The 22,208-nt window shown below is 61.6% G+C and overlaps 1 protein-coding gene and 2 long non-coding RNA genes across 3 annotated transcripts; 2 read left to right on the top strand and 1 right to left on the bottom strand.

Annotated features, from left to right (window-relative positions):
- Positions 1 to 2,650: 2,650 nt before the first annotated feature.
- On the top strand, positions 2,651 to 5,467 carry EMD (emerin). Its single transcript, XM_004001017.4, has 6 exons — positions 2,651 to 2,846; positions 2,936 to 3,043; positions 3,215 to 3,292; positions 3,513 to 3,646; positions 4,590 to 4,636; positions 4,735 to 5,467. The coding sequence occupies exons 1-6, from the start codon at positions 2,765 to 2,767 to the stop codon at positions 5,066 to 5,068; spliced, it is 783 nt and encodes a 260-aa protein (XP_004001066.1). The 5' UTR covers positions 2,651 to 2,764; the 3' UTR covers positions 5,069 to 5,467.
- An 11,915-nt stretch (positions 5,468 to 17,382) lies between these two features.
- Positions 17,383 to 18,461, top strand: LOC109496655. The gene is made up of 2 exons (XR_002152883.3): positions 17,383 to 18,159; positions 18,335 to 18,461. It is a non-coding gene; the product is annotated as an uncharacterized LOC109496655 (long non-coding RNA).
- Positions 18,157 to 19,984, bottom strand: LOC123383434. Its single transcript, XR_006593156.1, has 3 exons — positions 19,654 to 19,984; positions 18,930 to 19,519; positions 18,157 to 18,423 (listed from the first exon to the last, which is right to left on the bottom strand). It is a non-coding gene; the product is annotated as an uncharacterized LOC123383434 (long non-coding RNA).
- Positions 19,985 to 22,208: the final 2,224 nt, after the last annotated feature.

Genomic DNA, 22,208 nt, shown 5'->3' with positions numbered 1-22,208 from the left:
CAAAGTATTTGAATACCACTAGGTAAATCCAAAGTATCCTTAACATCCTTGAAAAGTTAAGTTTTATATCAAACTAAAGTATCAAGAAGATTCTGATCTTAAAATGTTAAAGAGCTCAGTCAACAATTGTCTGGCTGAAGTTCCAGAGAAATTCCTCCTCTTCTTTACCTCTGCACACCCTTCCCAGAAAGACTCTGCTGGAGGCCCAAGATTTCCCCCAACAGCCCCTGTGATGACTCAGAACCCCCAGACCGTCCAGGTCACTGTCCCGAGAACTAAATACTAGCCGTGGGGACGTCCATGTTGGAATTGCTGCACTGGCGATCCCTGCGCATAGTCGCCTCCCTGTCTAGGCCTCCAATTCCTCCTCTGTGTGATGGGGGTGGTGCAGAGGGCCTCTCAGCTCCAATGGTCAAGGGCTTTCCTGGTTTCTGGTGTCTAGAAGAGACCTGCACGGCAGTGGGGCTGGATCGGGGCTACAGGTGCCCGCGGGGTGGGCGCAGGGGACCGTCACGGTTCAGCCTCCTGGTGCCATCCGTGGTGGGACCCCATAGCGGGGCAATGGGTGGGACATAAAAGGCAGAGTGCCGAGGCAGGTGCCGGGGGAAGGGGTGTTCCTTGGGGAGAAGGCAAACCTAGAATTCCTTGACCTCATAAGGAAACAGCTCGGATCCCTACGGGGAGGGGTGGCGTGGAGGAGGACCGGGCCTCTGGGACAGGGGCCAGCACTGCAGAAGAAGGCTTGGAGAGGTGCTCGGGAATCAGATCTTGCCAAAACTCACAATTCCATGAGGCAGCCTCTGAGCGCCCCGAGCCCGAATGCCATGTGTTTCCCTGCTCTGAAAGATGAACAGCAAGCCCCGGCCCTGCCCCGGCTGTCCCCTTGCTGCTGCCATGCATTTGTCTCGGCAGCCACACACCTCCGCCTCCGATTTCGAGAGACAGAGCAGGCTTTGCGTATACTCTAAAACCCAGCCAGCTGCAACTCTTCTGGGGGTCTTTGCGTGTGCTCACATCAGGACCACATCTCCTCACCACTCCGTGTGTGGCTACCTCTTCTCCACCCCATGACTCACAGAGAACCAGTCTGTGACCCTCACCAGCTGGACCTAGCAGCCTGGGTTTGACCAGAGCCCTCCCCTCGTCTCCTGGTGGCCAGCTGTCATCTGACATCAGACACAATACCTCCTCTCCCTATGCTCCCAGCTCTGGCCCTACCCAAGGAGGAGTACATCAGTTGGACTGACACTCCATGAGCTGGCTTCATTCACGATATGATTGTTATAATCACGCCTTTGCAATCTCCCCAGGGACAGCTCTTTATTGACCAAGGCCCCCACCATTTCCTAATAGCAGTCCACGCTCTTCCGCAGGCCTTGAAGCCCTCCATGGTTCGCCCACATCAGGACCCCGGATCCCTGTCTTTGCACCTGCCCCTGTGCTGCAACGGGGCCGAGGCCCACCCACACCCAAGTACTCAGAGCCTGCCAACCCTTATTGGAACTCGTGAGCAGGCCCTCTGGGTCTGGAAGGCGCCCCGACCCCCCCCCACCACCAGGCGGCCTCCTGGGGCTACCGGGGCGGGGGGGGGGGGGGCAGGCATTGCAAGAGGAGAGCAAACCCCCAGCGCCCCAGGTGGATGGCATGGTGGGTCAGGCGTACACTCGCCGTCTGCGCGCCTCACTCGGCCCTCTGCCAGTGCCCATTGGCACGCCCAGTCCCTTGCAAGGCTGCTTGCTCCTGGAGTGCTGGCGGCCTCCTGGCCCAGTGCCCCATTTCCTCCCGAGTGGAGTGGGGAGGGAGGGAGGCGGTGGGGATCGGCGGGACGGCGGGCGCAGGTGCGCGGGCCAGGACCGCGTAGAGCGGGAAGGCGGGCCTGGCACAGGCGTTGTGGCGCGGCCGCTTCCCTGGCGTGGGGGCACGGGCGTGAAGCTCTGGCAGCAGCGCCGGGCCTGGGACCCGCGGTCTCCAAGGGCTCGCTCTTAGGATCGGGTCCCGTCCCGCTGCTGCAGGGGCGGTCGGGGAACCCCAGGCGCGGGAGTCCCGAGTAGGGAGGGGGCCGGGGGGCTGCGGGGGCTGCGGGGGCTGCGGGGACGGGCCGGAGTCCACGTGACTCGGGGAGCGCGAGCCACGCCCAGCGCCTCGGTCCCGCGCGGCTTTCCTGTCCTGGCCGGTTTCTACCGGTTCGATTTGCGTAGGCACCCCCCTACCTCCTCCCTTCTAGCCGTGACACACCAGCCGGTGACGCCTCGGCCGCAGACCCCGCCCCGCTCCCACGTCCCGACGAGCCCACGCTCTTTCCTCTCGCGCGCAGGCCCAGCTCCTCTCTCGAGTCCCTCCCGAACGCGCCAGCAGGCGGTGTCTCTAGAGTCGCCGGCCCCGCCCCCTTCCCGGGGCGCGCGGCCCCGCCCGTTCCCGCGGCCGGTCGGGCGTGCGCGGTCCGGGCTTCCGCGCACGCCCCGCCCCCTTCTGCCTCTAGCCTATCCTGCCCGTTTGTGACGTCGGGGCTCGTCAGGCCCGCCCCGCCTGCTCCCACGGCCCGACCGATCCGCACCGGCTGCTGCTCGCGGCCCGGCCCCGCCCCGCACAGCGCGCGCCGTCCGCAGAGCCCGCGGCCGTGACGCGGGCGTGACGCGGGCGTGACGCGAGTGCCGCCGCTCCCGAGGCGCTCGCGCTGTCCCCGCCGCGCTCCGAGGCAGCCGTAGCTCGGCCCGCGTCGCCAGGCCCCGGGCCGCCCCCGGGTCCCCGCCGCCCGCCGCCCGCCATGGACGACTACGCGGTCCTGTCGGACGCTGAGCTGGCCGCCGTGCTGCGCCAGTACAACATCCCGCACGGGCCTGTCGTGGGTACGCGGCGGCGAGCGGGCCCCCTCCCCGCGCCGCCCCCGGGCTCCCGGCCCGCGCCCCTGACCGCTCCGCGTCCCGTGTCTGGCCAGGTTCCACCCGCAAGCTCTACGAAAAGAAAATCTTCGAGTACGAGACCCAGAGGCGGAGGCTCTCGCCCCCGAACTCGTCCGCGTCGTCTTTCTCCTATCGGTTCTCGGGTGAGGCCCCCGCCCCAGAGCCCCACCTGGCCTCCCGTGGGGACGGGGCTTGGGCGCCACGGAGGCCAGGGTCGGGAGGGTGCAGCAAGGGCGCCGGCCGGGAGGGAGGGGCACGGGGGAAAGGAGGGGGGCCTCGGGGGCAAATGGTCCCGGCCCCCCCCCCCCATTCAGACTTAGACTCGGCATCAGTGGACTCGGATATGTACGATCTGCCGAAGAAAGAGGACGCCTTACTCTACCAGAGCAAGGGTAAGGCCGGGATGGGCCGGGCACCCAGCCACCTTTATGGCACTCCCTCAGGGACCCTGGTGTCGGGGGGAACCTGGGATCTCGACCCCCATCACCCTCGGCAGCCCTAGAGGGGCGAAACGGTGCCACAGGCTGGCAAATGGGATTCAGATTAGGTCCACTGGGCCGAGGTGGGGCACTACTCTCCCCTCTGCTACCCTGTCCCCCACCCCTTCCCAAGGCTACGGTGATGACTACTATGAGGAGAGCTACTTGAGCACCAGGACTTATGGGGAGCCCGAGCCTGTGGGCGCCTCGAAGGGGTTCCGCCAGCCCCCAAGTTCACTCTCAGACACAGACACCTTTCACCACCAGGTGAGCTGGCCGTTGAGCACTTGGGTGCTACCTGAGGGGGTCGTAGCTGCCTTCGGATAAAACGGGGGGGCTGCTGGGACAAATGGTGGCCCCCGTGCCTCCAGAGAGGTGTGGTCAGCAGACACCTTCCTGGTCAGGACCGTTCTTTGGGGGGCTGTCAGAACTGTTAAGAATAGAGCACTTGTGGGGCACCTGGGTGGCTCAGTCAGTTAAGCGTCTGACTTCGGCTCAGGTCACGATGTCATGGTTTGTAGGTTTGAGCCTCCTGGTCAGGCTCTCTGCTGACAGCTCGGAGCCCGGAGGCCGCTTGGGATTCTGTATCTCACTCTCTCTCTGCCCCTCCCCATCTCACGCTCTGTCTCTGTCTCCTTCAAAAATAAATAAACATTAGGGGCATCTGGGTGGCTCAGTCCGTTTAGCGCCCACAGCTTCGGCTCAGGTCATGATCTCGCAGTTCGTGAGTTTGAGCCCCGCGTCCGGCTCTGTGCTGACAGCGTGGAGCCTGGAGCCTGCTTCGGATTCTGTGTCTCCCTCTCTTTCTGCCCCTCCCCCGTTTCTCGCGCTGTCTGTCTCTCTCTCTCTCTTAAAAATAAATAAACATTAGAAAAAAATTTTAATACAAAAATGAATACACGTTAAAAGAAAGAGACTAGAGCACTTGGGACCGGCCTTCCACCCTGATCTGGGATCTAGCTTTGAGCTCTTTCTCGGAACCTCGGGGCAGAAAGTAAGGTGCAGGCAGCCAGGACAGGCGAGGAGCAAGCAACAAAGCCCTACAGACCCTACAGACACAGGGCTCGGACCTCAGGAGGGTCCCGGGAGGGGCAGGGTCTGGGCCTTTAAGCATTGGTCAGAATAGGCCGGTTGGGAGAGTTTGGACTGAGGGAGAGGACAGGCCACGCCGACCTGTTTGCTGGTCTCCTTTCCTGACTCTCACCTACAGGTGCGTGAGGACAGTCTTTTCTCTTCTGAAGAGGAGAGCAAGGATAGGTGAGTAGGAGGGAGGACCAGGCACTGGGTGCGATTCCAGGCCCTGGCACCCCGCCCCCCCCCCCCGCCCGGCTCACCCGCTCCCCTCTCTGCCTCAGGGAGCGCCCCGTGTATGGCCGGGACGGCACCTACCAGAGCGTCGCGCACTACCGCCCTGTGTCCAGCGTGTCCAGAAGCTCCCTGGGCCTATCCTATTATCCCACCTCCTCCTCCGCCTCCCCCATGTCCTCCTCTCCATCTTCCCCCACTTCGTGGCTCACTCGTCGAGCTATCCGGCCGGAAAAGCAGGCCCCTGGGGCCAGTCTGGGCCAGGACCGCCAGGTCCCCCTCTGGGGCCAGCTGCTCCTGTTCCTGGTCTTTGCCGCCTTCCTGCTCTTTGTTTACTACTCCTTGCAGGCTGAGGACAGCAATCCCTTCTGGACGGAGCCCTGAGGCTCTGGCTTCGTGGCCGCCTGTTCTCAGAAGTCCTGGCTGACTGCCTTAGTAGTGTTTGCTGGGGGAGGGGGTGGGGGCTTTTCTGTGTGTTCTGGCTTGGGAGCGCCGGGCCTGGCCCCGGGCACCGCTCGCTCCCCTCGTTCTGCGGGGTAGGTGGCAGGCCCAGGCCCTCCGTGGCACGGTGGGCTTGGGCAGGCCTTCCTCTGGAGCCTTCTGGATCCTGCTTGCCTTTGACCCTTAGGGCCCAGGAGGGCAAGACTCTTCTCCCTGAGAGGAGAACATGGTTGTTGTCGTTGCATGCCTCCTGTCCGTTGTCACCTCGTTGGGGGGGGTCAGCCAAAAGCCACCCCGACTTTGTTTTCGTGGACACGCAATAAAAAGACCATTTATTTTTAACGTGTGGGCTCCTTCTGCTGGGTATGGGTCGGGCTCCCCCGGCTGGAGGCCTCCGGGGTCGACATCTAGCTTTGTTGCTTCTCCCCTTTTGCTTTGGGGTTGGGGTGGGGATTGCATGCTACCCGTAGGCGTGTTTGCGCTTTACTTGTAGGGTTCCTGACTCCTTACCCAAAGCTGCTGTAACTACTGAGGACAGTAACTGCCACCACGGGGCATGGAGAGCGCATTTGGGAATGCAGGCGAGGGCACGGGCACAACGCTACTTACAGAGGCTTTAACCTCGGAGAGCTGACAACGGGCCTCAGTGTCCAAGGGCAGGGACGTGGGCAAGAAAGGAGACATGTTTGTTTGCTGGGGTTTCTCCTGGAAAACTGCTTGCTTAGTGGCATGCGAGCTCACAGTACTCAAATGCCTCATCGCTTCTGGGTCTAATCCAACCCCTTACCTGGCTATATTGTTGCCTATCTCCAGGTTTTCTGCGGGGCTGGGGGGTGTTTCATAATCTTCAAAGTTGACATACATATATATATATTTTTTAAAGATTTCGTACACCCAATGTGGGGCTCGAACTTACAACCCCGAGATCGAGTCACATGCTCTACTGACTGAGCCAGCCAGGTGCCCCAAAGTTTACATGTATTTTTTATTTCATTTATTGACTTATTTTTAAGAGAGAGAGAGCACAAGCCGGGGAGCAGCAGGCAGTGGGGAGGGAGAGAGAATGTTAAGCAGGCTCCACGCTCAGCATGGAGACCGAATCAGGGCTCAATCCCACGACTGTGGGATCATGACCTGAGCCGAAATCAGGAATCGGACGTTCAGCTGACTGAGCCACCCAGGTGCCTTTACATGTAGTTTTTAAAGCAAGTGCTAAGGAGCTGGAGGGCAACAGACTGCGTGAGGCCCTGCATCCTGGTTCTGCATGTCAGCTGAGGAGGAAGGCGTAAGGGGTGGGGGTGGGGGGTGGTCCGGGCAAGCACTCCAAGCGCTCAGGTGGCAAGCAGAGTCCCTGGCACGGGTCCCCGACGGGTGGGGCCCTGGCATCAGTCCCTCACCTCTGACCAGCTCCTTGCTTGGGCAGTAGGACTCGGCCAGGCCTACCTCCCTGGGCACAGCACCCGCGGGCCCCTATGGTACACGATGAACTTGGGTCAGGGCTGGAACTGGGACCCCCCCCACCCCGTGCTCCTGACCATTTCTTTTTCCTGCATGCTAGTGTTTCTCCCACGTGTGTGTGTGTGTGTGTGTGTGTGTGTGTGTGTTTTCTTAAAGTAACACGTGCATTTAGAATTTAGGGAACAAAATGAAAGAAATGAATGGCTTCTCATTTTCTCACCACCCCCACAGCTCAGCCTCCCTTGTTTGCTCCAAGCCACTCCCACCCCGGCTCACCCCCACCCCTGCTCCCCACCCCTCCCCCCCAGGGCCCAGCCACTTTCGGGGAGGACTCCCCAGGCTCCCTGCCTCTGCCCCTTACCGTCCACCTAGACCCGGCTGCTCTGGGGTGGGCGGTGGGCACGGACACGAGACGGTGCCTCCTTCCTGATGACGAAGGGGCCTGATGATCAGATCAGTGAGCCCATGTCAGGTCGCCAGTGCACCAAGACCCCAGAGGGGCACAGTGATGCAACTCGTCTCACCCACTGATCCCCAGTCAGGTGTGTTGAGAGGAGGGACTGACCCTGCCTGGGAGGGCAGCTACCCCACGGGCACTTGGCACCCAGGCAGAGACGCAAGTGAAGCCTAGCGGACCCAACATAGGGCCTGGGGGAGTGGCGAGCTTGACTCGGTGACACTCTGGAGTGGCTGGGGCAGAGTGAAGGCACAGCGGGAGGCGAAGGGGAGCTGAGCTGGAGACATCCCAAGGAAAGGACAGAGACGGGGCATGGCTTCTGGACGTGATGGCCCTCTATAGGCCTCTATCTGGTGCGGGAAAGGGGGCGACAAGGTGTGCTTGGCAACCACTGTGGTTTCTTGGATGTGAGAAGAGGAGAGGGAGGAAACGGTCCTACCCATGTGACGCAGTCTCCCCCTTTCCATTCATTTCTTCCCCGAGGTGACCTGCATTCACCCCCCTGTGGCCAGGTGGAGGATTGCTGAGGACTCGCACAGTCCCTAGAGAGCTCCCCCTTTGAGCCTCCTGCCCTAGGGCTCAGAGACACCCCTGTCACATGCAGTCTCGATAGCTTGGGAGGATACTGGGCCTTCCCCAGGACTCCACTTCAAGCCTGGCCCCCTGCCCCAGGGCTCTGTGGGTCCCTGTGGACTCCCACACCTTTCCCAGTGCCCTGAAGGTTCCGGGCCTCCACGTGCTATTGTGCCCCATCCCTAGCAGGCACCCGAGTGCTCTCTACTGCTCTGGGGGCCCTGATCCTAAGGCTGTTGATGGCTCCGTGGGGACCTGCTGGAGCACTGAGCTTCAAGGTCTCTACTTAGTGCTCTCTAGGACTCTGGGACTACCTCTGGGAAAGCTCCCACGGGCCCCCGTCCTGAAGTTACCTAGGGCTCCAGAGTCGCCCCACCAGGGCAGCTGGGGTTCCAGGATTCCAACTCCCAACAGTTCAGGTCATCCTCCTTCCCCCTCCAAGGGCTTGCGAGGTGGCCAGGGGCACGGTAGGGGGACAGTAGCTGCCCTCGGTCCAGGGCACAGCGGCTGTGCTGGTACAGGGATGTCAGCCCCGCTGGAAAGGAGAGGCCCCGGCAGGCAGGGGCTGCCAGACTGGGCACAGCAGCATCCCAGGACAGGGACAGAGAGGAGGGCCCTACAAACGTGGTCTGCAAGGAGGGCCCCTGAATGTCCAGGGGAAGAGGAGGACCGCACTGGAACAACATAGGACTGGGCCTGCTTTGACACGCCCACTGGACAGAGGCCAGCAGCTACGGCTAGAGAGGGCAGTGGCCAGGCCACTTGGTCCCAGTGCCTCCACGAGCATATACTACCCCAGGCCTTAAGACCCTAACAGATGGGAAAGTCGCACTACCTCCTCACTGTTCTGGAAACTGGCGGCGGCCCTGCCACCCTAGGCGCCCGGTGGCCAGTCCCGGGCGACACCGCCCTCTCAAGGCAGGCCGCACGCAGGTGAATAAAGTCGGGCCCCACCACTTCTGCGGGGCATGCTGGCCAGGGTCCCCACAGGACAGCTCCAGAGCTGGGCTGAGCTGAGGAGGAGCCCCTGTCCCTCCCTGGATGCCACATCCTGTCCAGGCAGCTGTGACAGACGCAGGGAAGCAAGGGCGAAAGGTGCCAGCCCGGGGGTGGGGAACAAGCCCCGGGGGGAAGGCTCCACGCACGGAGGCTACAGGACAGACCCGGCCCTGCCCAGGCAGGGGGCAGAAGGGAGCAGGACTGGGGCTCCATCCCTGCAGAGGGCTCTGGGGTAGGACGGGCGCATGGCACCGGGACTCCATCCTACGAGCGGCAAGCGGGCTGGGACCCGGTGCACTGGCAGAGTCCCGGCAGGACACCCCGGCCGCTAGGTGCTAGGAGGAGACAGGGAGGGGCAAGGCCCGGGCCCGCCACCGGGCTCACACACAGGGTGTGGAGGCCTGGTCACCTGCCCGGAGCCAGCGGCGATGGTGGCCCAGCCCCGCCGCACCCGCACCAGCGCCCAGGCCTTGCCTGCCAGGCGGGGCGCCAGGAGAAGAGGAGCGGTCCCCGCCACGCGGCGACCGCAGGCTGGCCCCATCTCATCTTCTAAGTGTAGGGACGGGACCGCTGGCCACCCCAGTGGGGAGCAGCACGCCCCCCGCCCCCCATCCTTGGGGTCCTGTCCGCTCTGAGTCCAGGCAGCGCAGGGCAGGGGGAAGCCGACCAGCCCCACCCCACAGCCAGCCTCCAGCCCGCCCCAGCCACACCTCTGCACCTGGCCCTGCCTGTCGCCCTTCTGCCCCATCGCCCGCCGCCCCCCATCCCCCCAAAAGAGGCTGGAAGGGGACTGGGGTGAGGAAAGGGGGGCACCCGGCCCCTCAGGGTGGGTGGGGCTGCCGCTCACCGGAGCCAGCGAGGGAGTCCCAGCACCTCTTAGTCCGGGGCCCCTTAGGATTCTGTGGGCCCACCCCAGCGCGGGCGGCCACACCCCGCTCCAGGGCATAGGGCCAAGGTGCTCCAGGGCAGCCCCGACCACGGAACCCCGGCGGAACCAAGGGAAAGAGGATGGGGTGGCCGCTAAGACAGGGCCAGCGAGCACGCAGAGCAGAGCGACAGGTGCCCGCCACAGGCACCTCCCGTGCGCTCGGTGCTCTGCAGCTCTGGACGGTCTCCTCCCGCTCCCGCTCGGGTGGGTGTGGGGGAGTGGGCCCACGGCAAGTGCAGACGGGTCCCCCAGAGGGTGGGGTCTCCTCCTCCGGGGCAGGTGCATCCAGGGGAGGGCGGTCCCCAGCTGGGGCCGCTGTGCTCTGCGGCTCAGAGGTGGGGCTGGCTTCCGCCGCCTCTAGCGCTCCCCACGGGCTCCCCACGGGCCGGCCGTGTCTCTCAGCAGGTCTCCAGGAACCCAGCCAGGCCACTGGCGGCGGCGGGGGCGGGGCTGAGCAAACCACTGAGCCACGCTGTGGGGTGGGGGGTTGCCCTTGAACCGGCACACCTGCTGAGGACCGGCCGGGCACAGACGTCCTCGGGCAGAGACGGTGAGGTGCAGGGATGGCCACCGAACGTGGGTAGGCAGGTGAGCGGGCGCAGGATCTGGCTGCCTGGGGGGGGGGGGGGGGGGGGCTGCGCCCACCCACAGGGCCGGCCACCAGGGGGCGCGCCTGCGCGGCCCCGTGAGGGAAAGGGAAGACTCCGCGCCCCTCCCCGCCCGCCGCCGCCGCCGCCCGCCACCAGGGGCAGGAGGCCTCCGAGGGAAGGCCGCCGGGAGAAGCCGGGCCCTCCTTGCTGTTCCTCCTGCCGGGGCCGAGGGACGGGAAAGCCGTTCAGCTCAGACACACGCCAGGGGGCTGGCGACGACGCCGGTCAGATGGCCCCGGCGCGTGGGGCCACACTGGGCCTGTGGGTCTCCGGGGGGCCGTCTTCAGGACCAAGCCACCCGACACGCTGGCCGGGGGATGTCCCCAGGAGCCACGACCACGGTCCCCGAGGTCAGGCCCAGCAAGCAACGCCCTGGTCTCTGCTGCTGCTCCCGGGACACGGCCCGGCTGCCCCGAGACCCTCTGTCCTCGGGTTCAAAAAGCACACGGCAGCCGCCCGCCCGCCCCCCCCCCCCACGGTGCCAGGAGCTGCACCCCGGGCCCTGGCCCTGCGCGGCAGCAACGGCCAACGGGAAAGGTCCGGCCCACAGAACCGGCGTGACACACAGAGCTCGGGAGCATGTCAGAGCGTGTCACAGCGAACTCATCTCTGAGGCCCAGCCAGGAAGGACGGGGTGGGCACTTCCCCAGGGAAACCAGATGCTGCTGGCCTCCTGTGGCCACAGTGGGAGCTCCTTCCTGAATTGACAGCTGCACCCCACCCCTCCCCCACCGCAAGCCGGTGCCTGCCACCACCTGGGCCACCAGAGTCCAGCACGGGGCCACCCGGCTACCCGAACCATCACTGAGGAGGGGCCCACTCCTCTCCACTCCCTGCCCTCACCCGCTTGCCAGCCGCCCGGCGGAGGGCAGGGGGCAGAAGCGGGGGCACGCCTGTGTGCGGAGAGAGGTCACCCCTGCCTGCCTCACGGGGCAGCTGCCCCCGGCCCCGGGGAAGGAGAGGATGCGGGGGCAGGACTGAGGCGCCCGGGCGGGAGCACCGGCGGTCCGGAGCCTCCTGCTCTCAGGCCTGGGCAGGACTCAGCACGCTGGCAACGGTGCTGACCGGCTGCCGTGACGACAGACAGCTGCCCGCCCCTGTGCCGGGACGGCCGCCAGGGCTGCACGCTGCCCCGCAAAGGACAGAAAGCGCCCCTCTTGGGCTGCGTGGGCCGCCCGGGAACCCGGTCCCATATTCTTCCTGTCTCTGGCTCTTTGTGCGTTTTGTCTGCAAGCCTTTAAAGACGAAGAGCCACCCTCTGCCCATACAAATGCGGGCCCTGCCTGCCTTGGTCCGCGGGCCGGAACGTGCCACCCCCCCTTTAGACAAAGGACGTGTTCCTGAGGGGCCCTGTGAGACCAGGACGCCCGCACCCAGGTTCAGGAGCCAGGACGCTCCTCCTGTGTCGTCCCCTCCAGCACTGCTCCAGGTGGACCCGTGTGACCTAGAAGGACACAGCAGAGGGGAGGGAACAGGAACACAGACATGAAGTTGTAAAACGGCTGAGGCTTCAATCTCGGGGCCCCTCTCTTCTCTCTCTCCCCCCCTCTGCCCCCTCGCTCGCTGTCTCTTTCTGTCTCCCGTCTGTCACATCGCTGGCTCTGGGAAGCCCTGCCCTGTGCTGCCCTATGGAGGGGCCCCATGGGGGAGGCACCGAGGCCCCGCCACAGCCACGGGAGCCAGCTTGGACGCAGGGCCCGCCTGACAGGCAGACCGGGTGGCTTGGGCCCTAGCTGATGCCTGGACTGCGGCCTGTGAGCCACCTTGAGCCAGAGCCCCCCAACCGAGCCCTCTAGGAGCCTGTCCTCAGACAGTGTGGAGGTCAGATCACAGGGATTAGTGGTGGCAGGGGTACGTCGGGGTAACTCGGTGTGCAGCAACGGGTGAGAAATACATGGAAGCGGTCCAGCAGGGAAGCGCCACGACCCGGTAGCTGGGGGCCGGGGGGGGGGGGGAGGGAGGACGAGAGGCAGAGGCTAGTCCGTTTGATCCCACGGCCACAACACGCTCGTGTGCCACGTCGCAGAGCCACTCAGGTATTTACGTGGAGCAAGCCTCTCTGAGTAAGTCTGGAGCAAAGGAACCCACGAGAAACCCCGGAAGCCATTAGGAAGAGCCTGGAAAGCCCGATGACACAGAAACTAAACGCGTCTGCCTGGCCCGAACAAACCCAAAACCACAGTCAAGAGACAAGTGGCAGCGCAGCTCGGGGAAAGATTAGCAAGACGTGACTCAGGCCTCGTAGCATTACCCTATAGAGAGAGCTTGAAGCGGTCCAGCAGGAAAAGCGCCAAGACCCGGTAGCTAGAGGCAGGGGGCGTGAGCAGGGAGAAGGAAAGGCAGAGGCTACACCCTTTGACCCCACGGCCAGAACACGCTCGGGCGCCGCCTTGCAGAGCTGCTCATTCTGGAGACAAATGGCGGCCGGTGCCGGGCACTGCATTGCCCCCACCAGCCGGGGACAAGCCACCGCGGAGTCAAACAAACAGCGACCACCAAAGAGACCGGCCCTAGTGGGTGGGTGGCGGTCGTGGCGCCGGGTGCCGAGCAGCTCCGGGCGGCACCGCCGGGGACCTGGGAGGCCATGTTGCTGGAGAAAGGCAGTGGCTTCCCAGCAGCTAGAGGGCCGACGGCACCCACGGACCAGACGACTGGCAGGGCCGGTCCCGGGCAGACGACCCCCTTTCCCGTCTGCACGCTCCCCCCAAATCCACGTTCTCGGTCTCAGGGCCCAGGGTCCTCCCCCGGCCCCGAGCTCAGGGTGCGGCTCTGTCCTCTGCCTCATCCAAGGGTTCTTTGCATCCCCACTGCCGGGCCCCACTCTGATCTCCGCCCCTCTCTCTCCTACGTGTCCGGACCTATCCGCTCCGGTCTGGGACTTGCCGGGCGCCTGTACAAACCCGACAGACACCTTCTCCCCGCCAGGGCTGTGGACGGTGCCCTCCAGACAAACCGGGGCAGGAAACGCTGACTGCCCCTCGATGGGAAGTCCCCGAATCCTCGAGGGCTAGCAGCCTCCTGGCGTTTCCCAGGCCCGTGGGGACCCGGCCAAGGGGCTATGCCCAGGTAGGGAGGGCACGGGGCACGCACACACCTAGGAGTGAGTCTCAGGTCTCCGCAGCAGTGCTCCTCACAGAGGGGGTCCCAGACCCGTGGTGGTGGCAGCAGCGTCAGCCCGGAGCTTGTTAGAGTCACAAGTTCTCAGGCCCCACCGCAGATCTGCAAGATCAGAGACTCCGGGGTGGAGTCCGGCGTCGCGAGGTTGAACAAGCCCTCCAGGTGTTCCCACGCGGCCGTCCAGCCTGAGAACCACGGGGACGGATGGTTCCTGATGGCACCCACTTGTAGAGAAGCCACGAGCTTTCTCTGCCTCTGCGGGGCCGCCCCTGCTTGTGACCTCCCCAGGTGACAGGCAGGGACAACCACAGCTGGTCCTGGAGAACAGGGTGACTCGGGCAGGACTCTCTCCCAGGGGGGCCACACCTGTCAAGTGGCGTGGGAAAGACTGTGTTACCTTCCTGCCGTCCTCACCTGCAGGAGCCTGGAGAGCTCCCCTGGCCAACACCACACTCGCGGGTACGGGCACCAGCTCTGCCCACCTTTTCCCGGGTACCGGGTACTAGGCCTGTGTGTGTGTGGAGGTGGGATCCATGCTTTACAGAGAACTGTCCCAGACGCACTCAAGGTCGCTGGAACACACAGCGCGCCGGGCAAGGAAGGGGTGGGGGGGGGGGGAGGGGGGCGGGGGTGCCACGATCCGGTCCCCGGGAGGCTGGATGCGCCCCGGACCGCACAGCAAGGCCGCTCTCCGAGGCCAGGGCGGGGAGGGGCTGCAGACGCGGTGACTATGCCCTTGGTCATCCCGGTGGGCCCGCCGCCCCCTTCTCCCCTCACTAGGCCCCCGGGGGCCCTGATACACTGGCCCTGGCCGTCTACAGGGCCAGACACCGTCAGGTCGGCCTCGCCCCGGCGGAACGCACAGGTCCCCAGGCCTCGGGGAACGGAGACTCTGGCAGGGGCCAGGACCCGGAGAGGCGGGGGGCGGAGCCCAGGGACGGAGGGCGGAGCCCAGGGACGGAGGGCGGTGTCCAGAAGGCCGGGGCGTCGTCCGGGCACGCCGCGCCCACCCTCACCGCCCCGGCACCGGTCTCCTCCTGTCCCTCAGCGCGCCACAGGAAGCCCCGCCCCACAGGTCGCGGGGCACCGCCTTCCTGCCCACCCCTTCCGGCTAGCTCCGCCAATGCCCCAGCTCGGCTCAGGACGGGGCCGCTCCCAGGCCGCCCGCGGAAGCCCCGGCCCCGCGGCCTGACGGACGTGTCCCCTGCCCAATCAAAACAAGCCGGTCGCCTGCGCGCCCCTCTGGGCTCGGCTCCCGCGCGCTCCTTTCTAGCGGTCGGGCCCGGTGGGCCGCGCGACGCCTAGACGTCCCGGCGGGACGAGCGGGACGTCTGCGTGCAGAGTCGCGCAAGTCGTCGTGTCCGTCCACGCCAAGCCCTGCTTGTGTGCTTTCGGCTGGAACTTGGATCTTGAAGTGACGGACCTCACGGGGAGTTCCGGAGAAGCGCCAGGGCGCCTCCCGCAGTTCCCTGGGACCGGCAGGGTGCACATCTAGTGCAATCGCACACCCGGCTTTGGCATTGCTGCCGTCCGAGAGCTGCTCCGTGTGTGCCGCACCCGCGTGTGCGGCCGCGCGTAGCTCTGCACTTTCGCCACGCGTGTAGATTCAGGCGACTCCCACGGGCATCCGCGTCCAGTTGGTTCCCTCCCAAGGACCCCTCCTGTTAACCTTTCGTAACCACAGCCTCCTCCCCTCTGCTCCGTCCCACCCCGCGACCACCAGTGTTGTGTGCTCGCTCGTGTACAAGTTGGTCATTTGAGCACTTCGGTAAATGGAACCATGATGCGGTATGCAGTAGGTCTCGGTGACTCCGGGTGGGCTTTTTTCCCTTCACTCTCATAATGCCCTTGAGATCCATCCAGATGGTTGCGTGTATCCATAGTCAGTTCTTCCTTCGTATTGCTAGCTACGGTCCTTGGTGTGGACCGACCGGTTGCTTCAAACATTCACCCGCTGAAGGACACGCTGCTCGTCCCCAGTCCTAGGCTGCTGCAGATACCCCCGCTATGGACATTCACGTACGTGTTTTCGCGTGATCCTAAGCTTCTGTTTCTTTGGCCTAAATGCCCAAGAGTGCAATTGCTGGGTCCTATGGACATGGATGTTTAGCTTTAAATATTTCATTTAATTTTAGGGTATTTATTTAAGTAATCTCTATACCGAACGTGGGGCTCCAACCCACCACCCCAGGATCAAGGGTTGCACGCTCTTCCCACCGAGCCAGCCAGGCGCCCCTGGATGTTTAGCTTTAGGAGAAACTGCCCACTTGCGGTCCACCCTGGCTGTTATCATTTTTCCATTAGCACCCTGCACAGTTTTAGAGCGCATCATCGAACATTTTTACAAAGCAACATTATATTAAGCAAGATTGTTAACAATTTTGTCTCTCTCTTCTACATATAGTCTTCTAATGCAATCACCAACATAGTCATTTACAGAGTTTTACAAAGCATATACCCTGGGGCGGGGGTGGGGGGCGGGCAGGGAAAAACAAAAATGAATAAAAATAAAAAGCATAATCCTATATATTTAATTGTGATTTTCTCTTACTTACTTACTTATTTAGCAATAGGTCTTTGAAAACCTTCCATGTCACTAAACAAATGTCTAGCTCATTTCTCTTCTGGCTGCGTGGTATCTGATGCATGTACTGTATGTATGTACTATATGCAGGTACTACAATTTACATAATGAATCCCCAACTGGATGGTACGTTTACCTTTCCTCTTCTCTCTGCCATTGACATTAGCACCGCAAGTATCAACTGTGAACGTGTGTCAGCCTCCCTCTAGGATAATTACCTCTAAGTGAAATTGACAGGCCAAAACCTATGGGCGTTTGAAATGTCAATAGATACTAAGAGATGGCCTTCCCGACCAAAAGACCCCACTGGTGGTACATACACTAGGGCTGTTAGTTCTTTGTTACCTATGTTGCAAATATTTTGCCCCCAGTATGTCTTTTGTCTTCAAGGACAAGGCTTGCCGGTTTGGGCAGTCAAGAAGGTATACATTTTTTTTTTTAAGTTTTTATTTTACTTTTATTCTTAATTACTTATTTTCTTTGAAAAATTTTAACGCGATTTATTTCTGAGAGACAGAGACAGAGAACAAGCAGGGGAGGGGCAGAGAGAGAGAGGGAGACACACAATCTGAAGCAGGCTCCAGGCTCGGAGCTGTCAGCCCAGAGCCCCACACGGGTCGAACCCACGAATCGTGAGTGAGATGGTGACCTGAGCCGAAGTCGGACGCTTCACCGACCGAGCCACCCAGGCACCCCAATTTTTAATTATTTTCCATGTTTGTTTATTTTTGAGAGAGAGGGAGAACGCGAGTGGGGGAGGGGCAGAGAGAGGGAGTCAAGAGGATCCAAACCGGACTCTATGCTGACAGCACAGAGCCCCATGTGGGGCCAGAACTCACAAACCGTGAGATCATGACCTGAACCCAAGTCGGAGGCTTACCCGAATGAGCCACCCAGGCGCCCCTAAAGTTTTTGTTTTTAAGTCATCTCTACACCCCCCCCCCCTTGGGGCTCCAACTTCAAACCCTGAGGTCAGGAGTCACATGCTCTACAGACTGAGCCCGCCAGGCGCCCCAAAGTTACACATTTTTATACCACCAAGGGTATTAAACTGTCAATTGGCGATTTCTGGGTTGCGTATCGTGGGCACGAAGGCCTCCTCCCACGTGTGATGACAGTAAGGAGACTCGGGGTGGCATTGATGAGCCTGTTGCCAAGTCCTCGGTGACCCGGGCTGGTAGGTTGACCCGCTGGGCCAATGGCTGTGGCCCTGGGCGCCGGTCACATGATGCAGGGCTGCCTAGGCTGGGGGCTGGGGGTGGTGCCACTCTGACAGCCAGCCCCTGCCCTCCAGGGATGCCAGTCCAGTTTGGGAGAAAGACCAGCGAATACGGAATGAGAAACACGCATAGGTGGCGCGCGGGTAAGCAAGAGAAATCCCGGGGAAGAGGACGCAGTGCAAATGCAAAGTCAGGGGTGGGTGAGCAGGGATGTGCTAGGGCCGTGGGGAGGAGCTCCCGGGGTGGGGAGGAGCTCCCGGGGTGGGGAGGAGCTCCCGGGGTGGGGTTCCCAGGTGCCAGGAGCAAACGGCTTTCAGAAGGTCAGAGGGCAGAACCGAGACCCCACCTAAAACCCGTGTTGGTGAAGGGTGGCCCCCGCGGGACAAAGGCAGGATGGTGCTATAAGGAGAAGTGGGTCTGAGGGAGCGGGGACGAACGCCCCCCTGACTCCAGTCCTAGCAGCCGCGAACAGGGAGGGGCTGCCTTCCCCCCACCCCTAGCTGCAGGCTGAGAGAGGAACTGCTCCCCCTGCATCGTCGTGGTACTGCTGGGCTCCGGGCCGGCCGAGCACATCCACCCTCCCTGGAAGGGTAGCTCACCCCAGGCTTCCGGCCCAGGACCCCCAGAGGCCCAGCGGGACACGCGTCAGCAACCTCGACTTGAAGACACGGCCCACCTTGGTGGAGAATCTGCAGGCCTGTCGAAGACAGGACTGGCCCTGTGGACCTTCCCAGGGTGCAACTCTCAGAGGCCAGAGGACATCGTTTGCGGTCATGGCATTGCGAGCTTGCGGTGTGCCTCGGGCGTGATCCCCATTCACGGCTGTGCCATCCCGCAGCCCTAGCAGCCTGTTAGAGGCGTGATCCCCATTCACGGCTTCTTCCACACCACTAGCTGGCAGGTGGCCCAGGCGGGGTGTGGATCAAGGACGTCGGGCTCAAGCCAGATCCCCTTCTGTGGGGCTGTGCTCTACGGCGCGGCTCGCTCCCTCACTTGGAGGTCCCCGGGGAACGTGTGGCACACTCAGCATGTCCTGGAGGCTTGAGAGGTGAGCCCAGGTGGCCACCCCCCACGGAAGCCTCCTCGGGCCAGCACACAGCAAAGGGGGCAGGGTGAGAAAGAGAGCCGCCTTCCCCTCTTGTGCTTAACTGGGGTGGGGTGGGGTGGGGTGGGGCGGGGGGGGGACTTTAAAACCCAGACTGGCATTACCTTTGATTTCTCAGGAGATCAGAGAGCGGCGCTCGTGGATATCTACGCGTTGTTTGCGTTATTGTGATAGAAAGCTACTCCACCTCCCCAAGTCTTCAATGGCCTGTGAGACACAACAAAATAAAAACACAGAAGAGGGAATCAAACAGATAAGAATAATTTTAAAAGCCCAGGCACGGGGCACCTGGGCGGCTCACTCACTAGAGCACACAACTCTGTGTCTCGGGGTTGCGAGTTCCTGCCCCGCGTTGGGCACACAGAGGTTCCTTAAAAGAAAAAAAAAAGCACCCAGTCAATTTTGAAAAAGAACTGTCGAAGTCGGGCGCCTGGGTGGCTAAGTCTGTTAAGTGTCTGACTTTGGCTCAGGTCATGATCTCTCGGTTCGTGAGTTCGAGCCCCACGTCGGGCTTTGTGCTGATGGCTCAGAGCCTGGAGCATAGATTCTGTGTCTCCCTCTCTCTCTGCCCCTCCCCTGCTCGTGCTCTTTCTCGGTCTCACTATAATAGACATGAAAAAGCGTAGGGGTAACAAAACATAGCCTTTGGAATAAAAGCCGTCAACAGACGGATGAAACCACAAACAGATGCCACTGAAGAAAGAATTACTGACCTGGAAGATGGTCCTCAGAAATCATCTCCTGCCCCATATCCCCTCGTGGTGGATAAGGTTGCTTCCGCCTTCCCTGAGAAATTGTGGCAGCCCCTCCTCAGAGATCCAGGCTCTGCCTCTTCCAGGCCCCTCATCCTGGCGTCTAGGTGTCTGCTCAGCCCGACCTCTTCCCCGCTTCCCCTCGCCTTAGGGACGGCAGCTTTCTGCCATACGATCTGTTTCTTCAGCCCTCCGGGCCCTGAGCCACCAAATGCTCGTATTCGATTTCGTCTGCTGAGAAACCGTGTCTATTTCTCGTCTCCTTCTCCTGCCCGACTGCTACAGAGTCGGACCTGGGAGTGGTCTCAGAAGAGGGGCCCGCCAAGTGGGGATGTGGGGATGGGTGTGGTCGCGCCCTTGGGCCCCAGGGCAGGGCTCGGGCTCCCTGCCAATGGGAACTGGGCGCCTACGTAGCACCCGTGGTCTGCGGGGACCTCTTCCTTCGTCAGGCTGTCACCCGCAGTGAACGGGGATGAAGGGCCACCTGCGGGAAGCCCTGAGGAGCCGGCGTGGCTGCTGTACTGTCACGGCGGTAAGGACGGCTCTGAAGACTGTGGTGTGGTGATCCCGGAGCGCGCAGAGAAAACAATGGCAACTTTAGTTCCTTACCTCTCAGCTCCAGTCACAGCACGACGACACGCACAGAACTCCCCCGACAGCCCTAAAAATTCCCTTCCTTCTGTACCTGCAAGGGTTCCTCGTGGTGAAAATTAAACACAAGTTTATCGGTGCGGGTTACAGAATCCCCAAGTCCACTGAATTCCCAGCCTCTCTGTGTTTCTCGTGTGAAAGGTATGGCCGTGGTTGGAGGAGTGTGGCCCGGAAACCTGGAACTGGGACGTCTGCTCGGCCTCAGTCGAAGCTGAGAGTCGGGATGCCATCAGCCACTCTGAGGCCCAGCAGGCTGTGGGAGGACAGGCATACACTGAGGGGGAGGGCAGAGTTCCTGTCTGCCCGCAGTTCCCCTTGTGGGCTCTGGGCTTCCTATTTTGATCGTTCTGTGACTCTGCTGTTTGTCGCCCTCCCCAGTAGGGAATGATTTGGCATCATTTTAGGATTCCAAAGTTCCAGGCCGCTGCTTTTCTGCTCCCAATCACCACTGGCATGGTAGCGCAGGAAGGAGATGGAAGTAACCTGTCTTATGCTCCGGGGGCAAGCAAGGCCACAGCTGGACTGCCATGGCTGTGGTTGGGTTGCTCTGGGCAGAGAACTCTCCCAGACCCGCTTGCTTCAGAGGTGTGAGTGTGACAAGGCACGCTGTTTCCAATCATTTTCCTTCCGCTTTGGTAGCGCAGGAGGGCCTGTGCCGCACACCTCTGCCCCCACCCTACCTGCACCTCCAGCCATCTCAACCTTCAACCTTCCCATCCCTGCTCCTGCGGGGCCGCCCCCCCCCCCCAGTGTCTCCTTCTCTCTAGGCATTCCCCTGTCTCCTGCTGGTCAGGCCGCACTTTAGAGCAGCGTTCCATTTCCGACTGAGCCCAGGGTACCAGGGCAGTTGCCCACCCGTCAGCGTGCGGTTTCCAGCCTGGCCCCCGCTGATGCCCGCCGCTCGGGGCGTTGCCAGCCTGGCGCAGACGACGCTGATTGGCTGGAGCCCATTGAGCGACGGGAAAAAACCCAATAACGTGGCTCTGCTGCCCCCAGGGATTGGGTCAGCGGTGTCCTGAGCGGGTCGGGGGCATAGGGCCGGCCTGCCGGGCAGGCGTGGCGGGAGCGAGGCGGTGTCAAAGGTGGGTAGAGGGAGTCCCTGTACGGCACAGGCGGTTTGGAGGTGGGTGCGAGCAGCCAGGGAAGCAGAGGAGGAGAGGTCTGGCCAGGGAGGGGAAAGGTGGGGCCAATTCGATGCGGAGCCCGGGACCACGCCACTGAGGCCCAGAAGGGACTGAGAAGTAGAAACATGCCAGGAAGGAAGGGAGGCCCTCCATTGGGCCATTTCGATGGCATCTCTAAAATCCTGGCCTCGGCCCTATGACATAGATACTATCACCGTCATCAACACAAAAAGGTTCATCCCCCCCTCGCCCCACAACACCCAGCTGTCTTTCACCAACTACACCATTTGACAATGTGCTCCCCGCTCCCCCCCATAACCTTGGCCATACTTTATGTAGTCAGGAGGCCTAGCTGCGCACAGCTGGCCACAAGGCCTTTCCCTTCTCCGCGAGGTCGTGGCTCTTCTGGGCCCATTACCAAATCAGTCCTACCGCGTTTGCCTAGCACCTGTGGGGGCCTGCAGGCTTCTGGAATGGTCCTTGAGTGGTGCATCACCCTTGTTACTCTACTTTTAAAGTGGATTTCATCTGATGGATGCAAGCAGGTGTGGTGCCCCCGTGTGGCCACACATCCCGGCTGTATTCACGACGGATTTCCTCAAGAATGTGGGGCTCCAGAGGTCACGGACTCTTTCACTCCACACAAACCGTTTTCACACACACGCACATGAGTAAACGGACATCACAGGGCCCTACAACTCCACTCCCACGTTTATATACGCCCAAGAGAAGTGAAAATACACATCCACAAACCTGAATGGGAAGGTCTGTAAACGTATGTCAGCAGAAGCAACCCACATGTCCATCAACTGATGAACCGATAAAATGTGGTCTACACATGGGACGGATGATGTGGTCACAAAAAGGAATGGAGTCTCAGCACACGCTACGATGTGGGCGAACCCCAAATGCGTTACACTAAACAAAGAAGCCAGACCTCAGAAGGCCGCATGCTGTACGACCGCAGTCCTAGGAAGTGTCCAGAAGAGGCAAATGCGCAGAAACCGAAAATACAGGGGTGACCGCCAGGCGCTAGAAGGGGAATGGAATGACTGCTAAGGGGTTCAGGGATTCTCTTTGGAGTGATGCAGAGGTCCTAAACCTGACCAGGGTGACAGTCACAAAACTCGGTGAGTATATGAAAACCCACTGAATTGTGCAGTTTAAAAGGGTGAATCGTATGGAGCGTTAGAGGTCAGAATTTCCTCTGCTTTTCTAAACTTTCTACAGTGACCCTTGTGTTTTACCAAAGATCCAGTGACATTTTTAGTATTTGTTTATATATTTTTGTATCTTGTATCCACTGTCAACTGTTTTATAGAAAAATACAGGTTTTTGAAATCTTTGGAAACAAGTACAGCAACGGCCATGCGAATGGTACAGGCCAGGAAACCAGTTCACAGTGATTTAAAAGGGCAGGAGCAGAAGCGGGACTCCAAGTGCCAGGCCAGTTCTTTGGGCTCTC

This window comes from Felis catus, chromosome X, assembly GCF_018350175.1.
Source record: "Felis catus isolate Fca126 chromosome X, F.catus_Fca126_mat1.0, whole genome shotgun sequence".
Taxonomy (NCBI): domain Eukaryota; kingdom Metazoa; phylum Chordata; class Mammalia; order Carnivora; family Felidae; genus Felis; species Felis catus.
Note: the sequence above shows the minus strand (reverse complement) of the source record. Positions and strands in the feature narration are given on the sequence as shown.

Excerpts from the sequence above, each read along its gene's own strand:
- EMD (XM_004001017.4), top strand. The coding sequence starts at position 2,765 with ATGGACGACTACGCGGTCCTGTCGGACGCTGAGCTGGCCGCCGTGCTG. Across the intron at positions 3,293-3,512 it reads CTTACTCTACCAGAGCAAGG|GCTACGGTGATGACTACTAT; the intron begins GTAAGGCCGGGA and ends CCCCTTCCCAAG. Across the intron at positions 3,647-4,589 it reads CAGACACCTTTCACCACCAG|GTGCGTGAGGACAGTCTTTT; the intron begins GTGAGCTGGCCG and ends TCTCACCTACAG.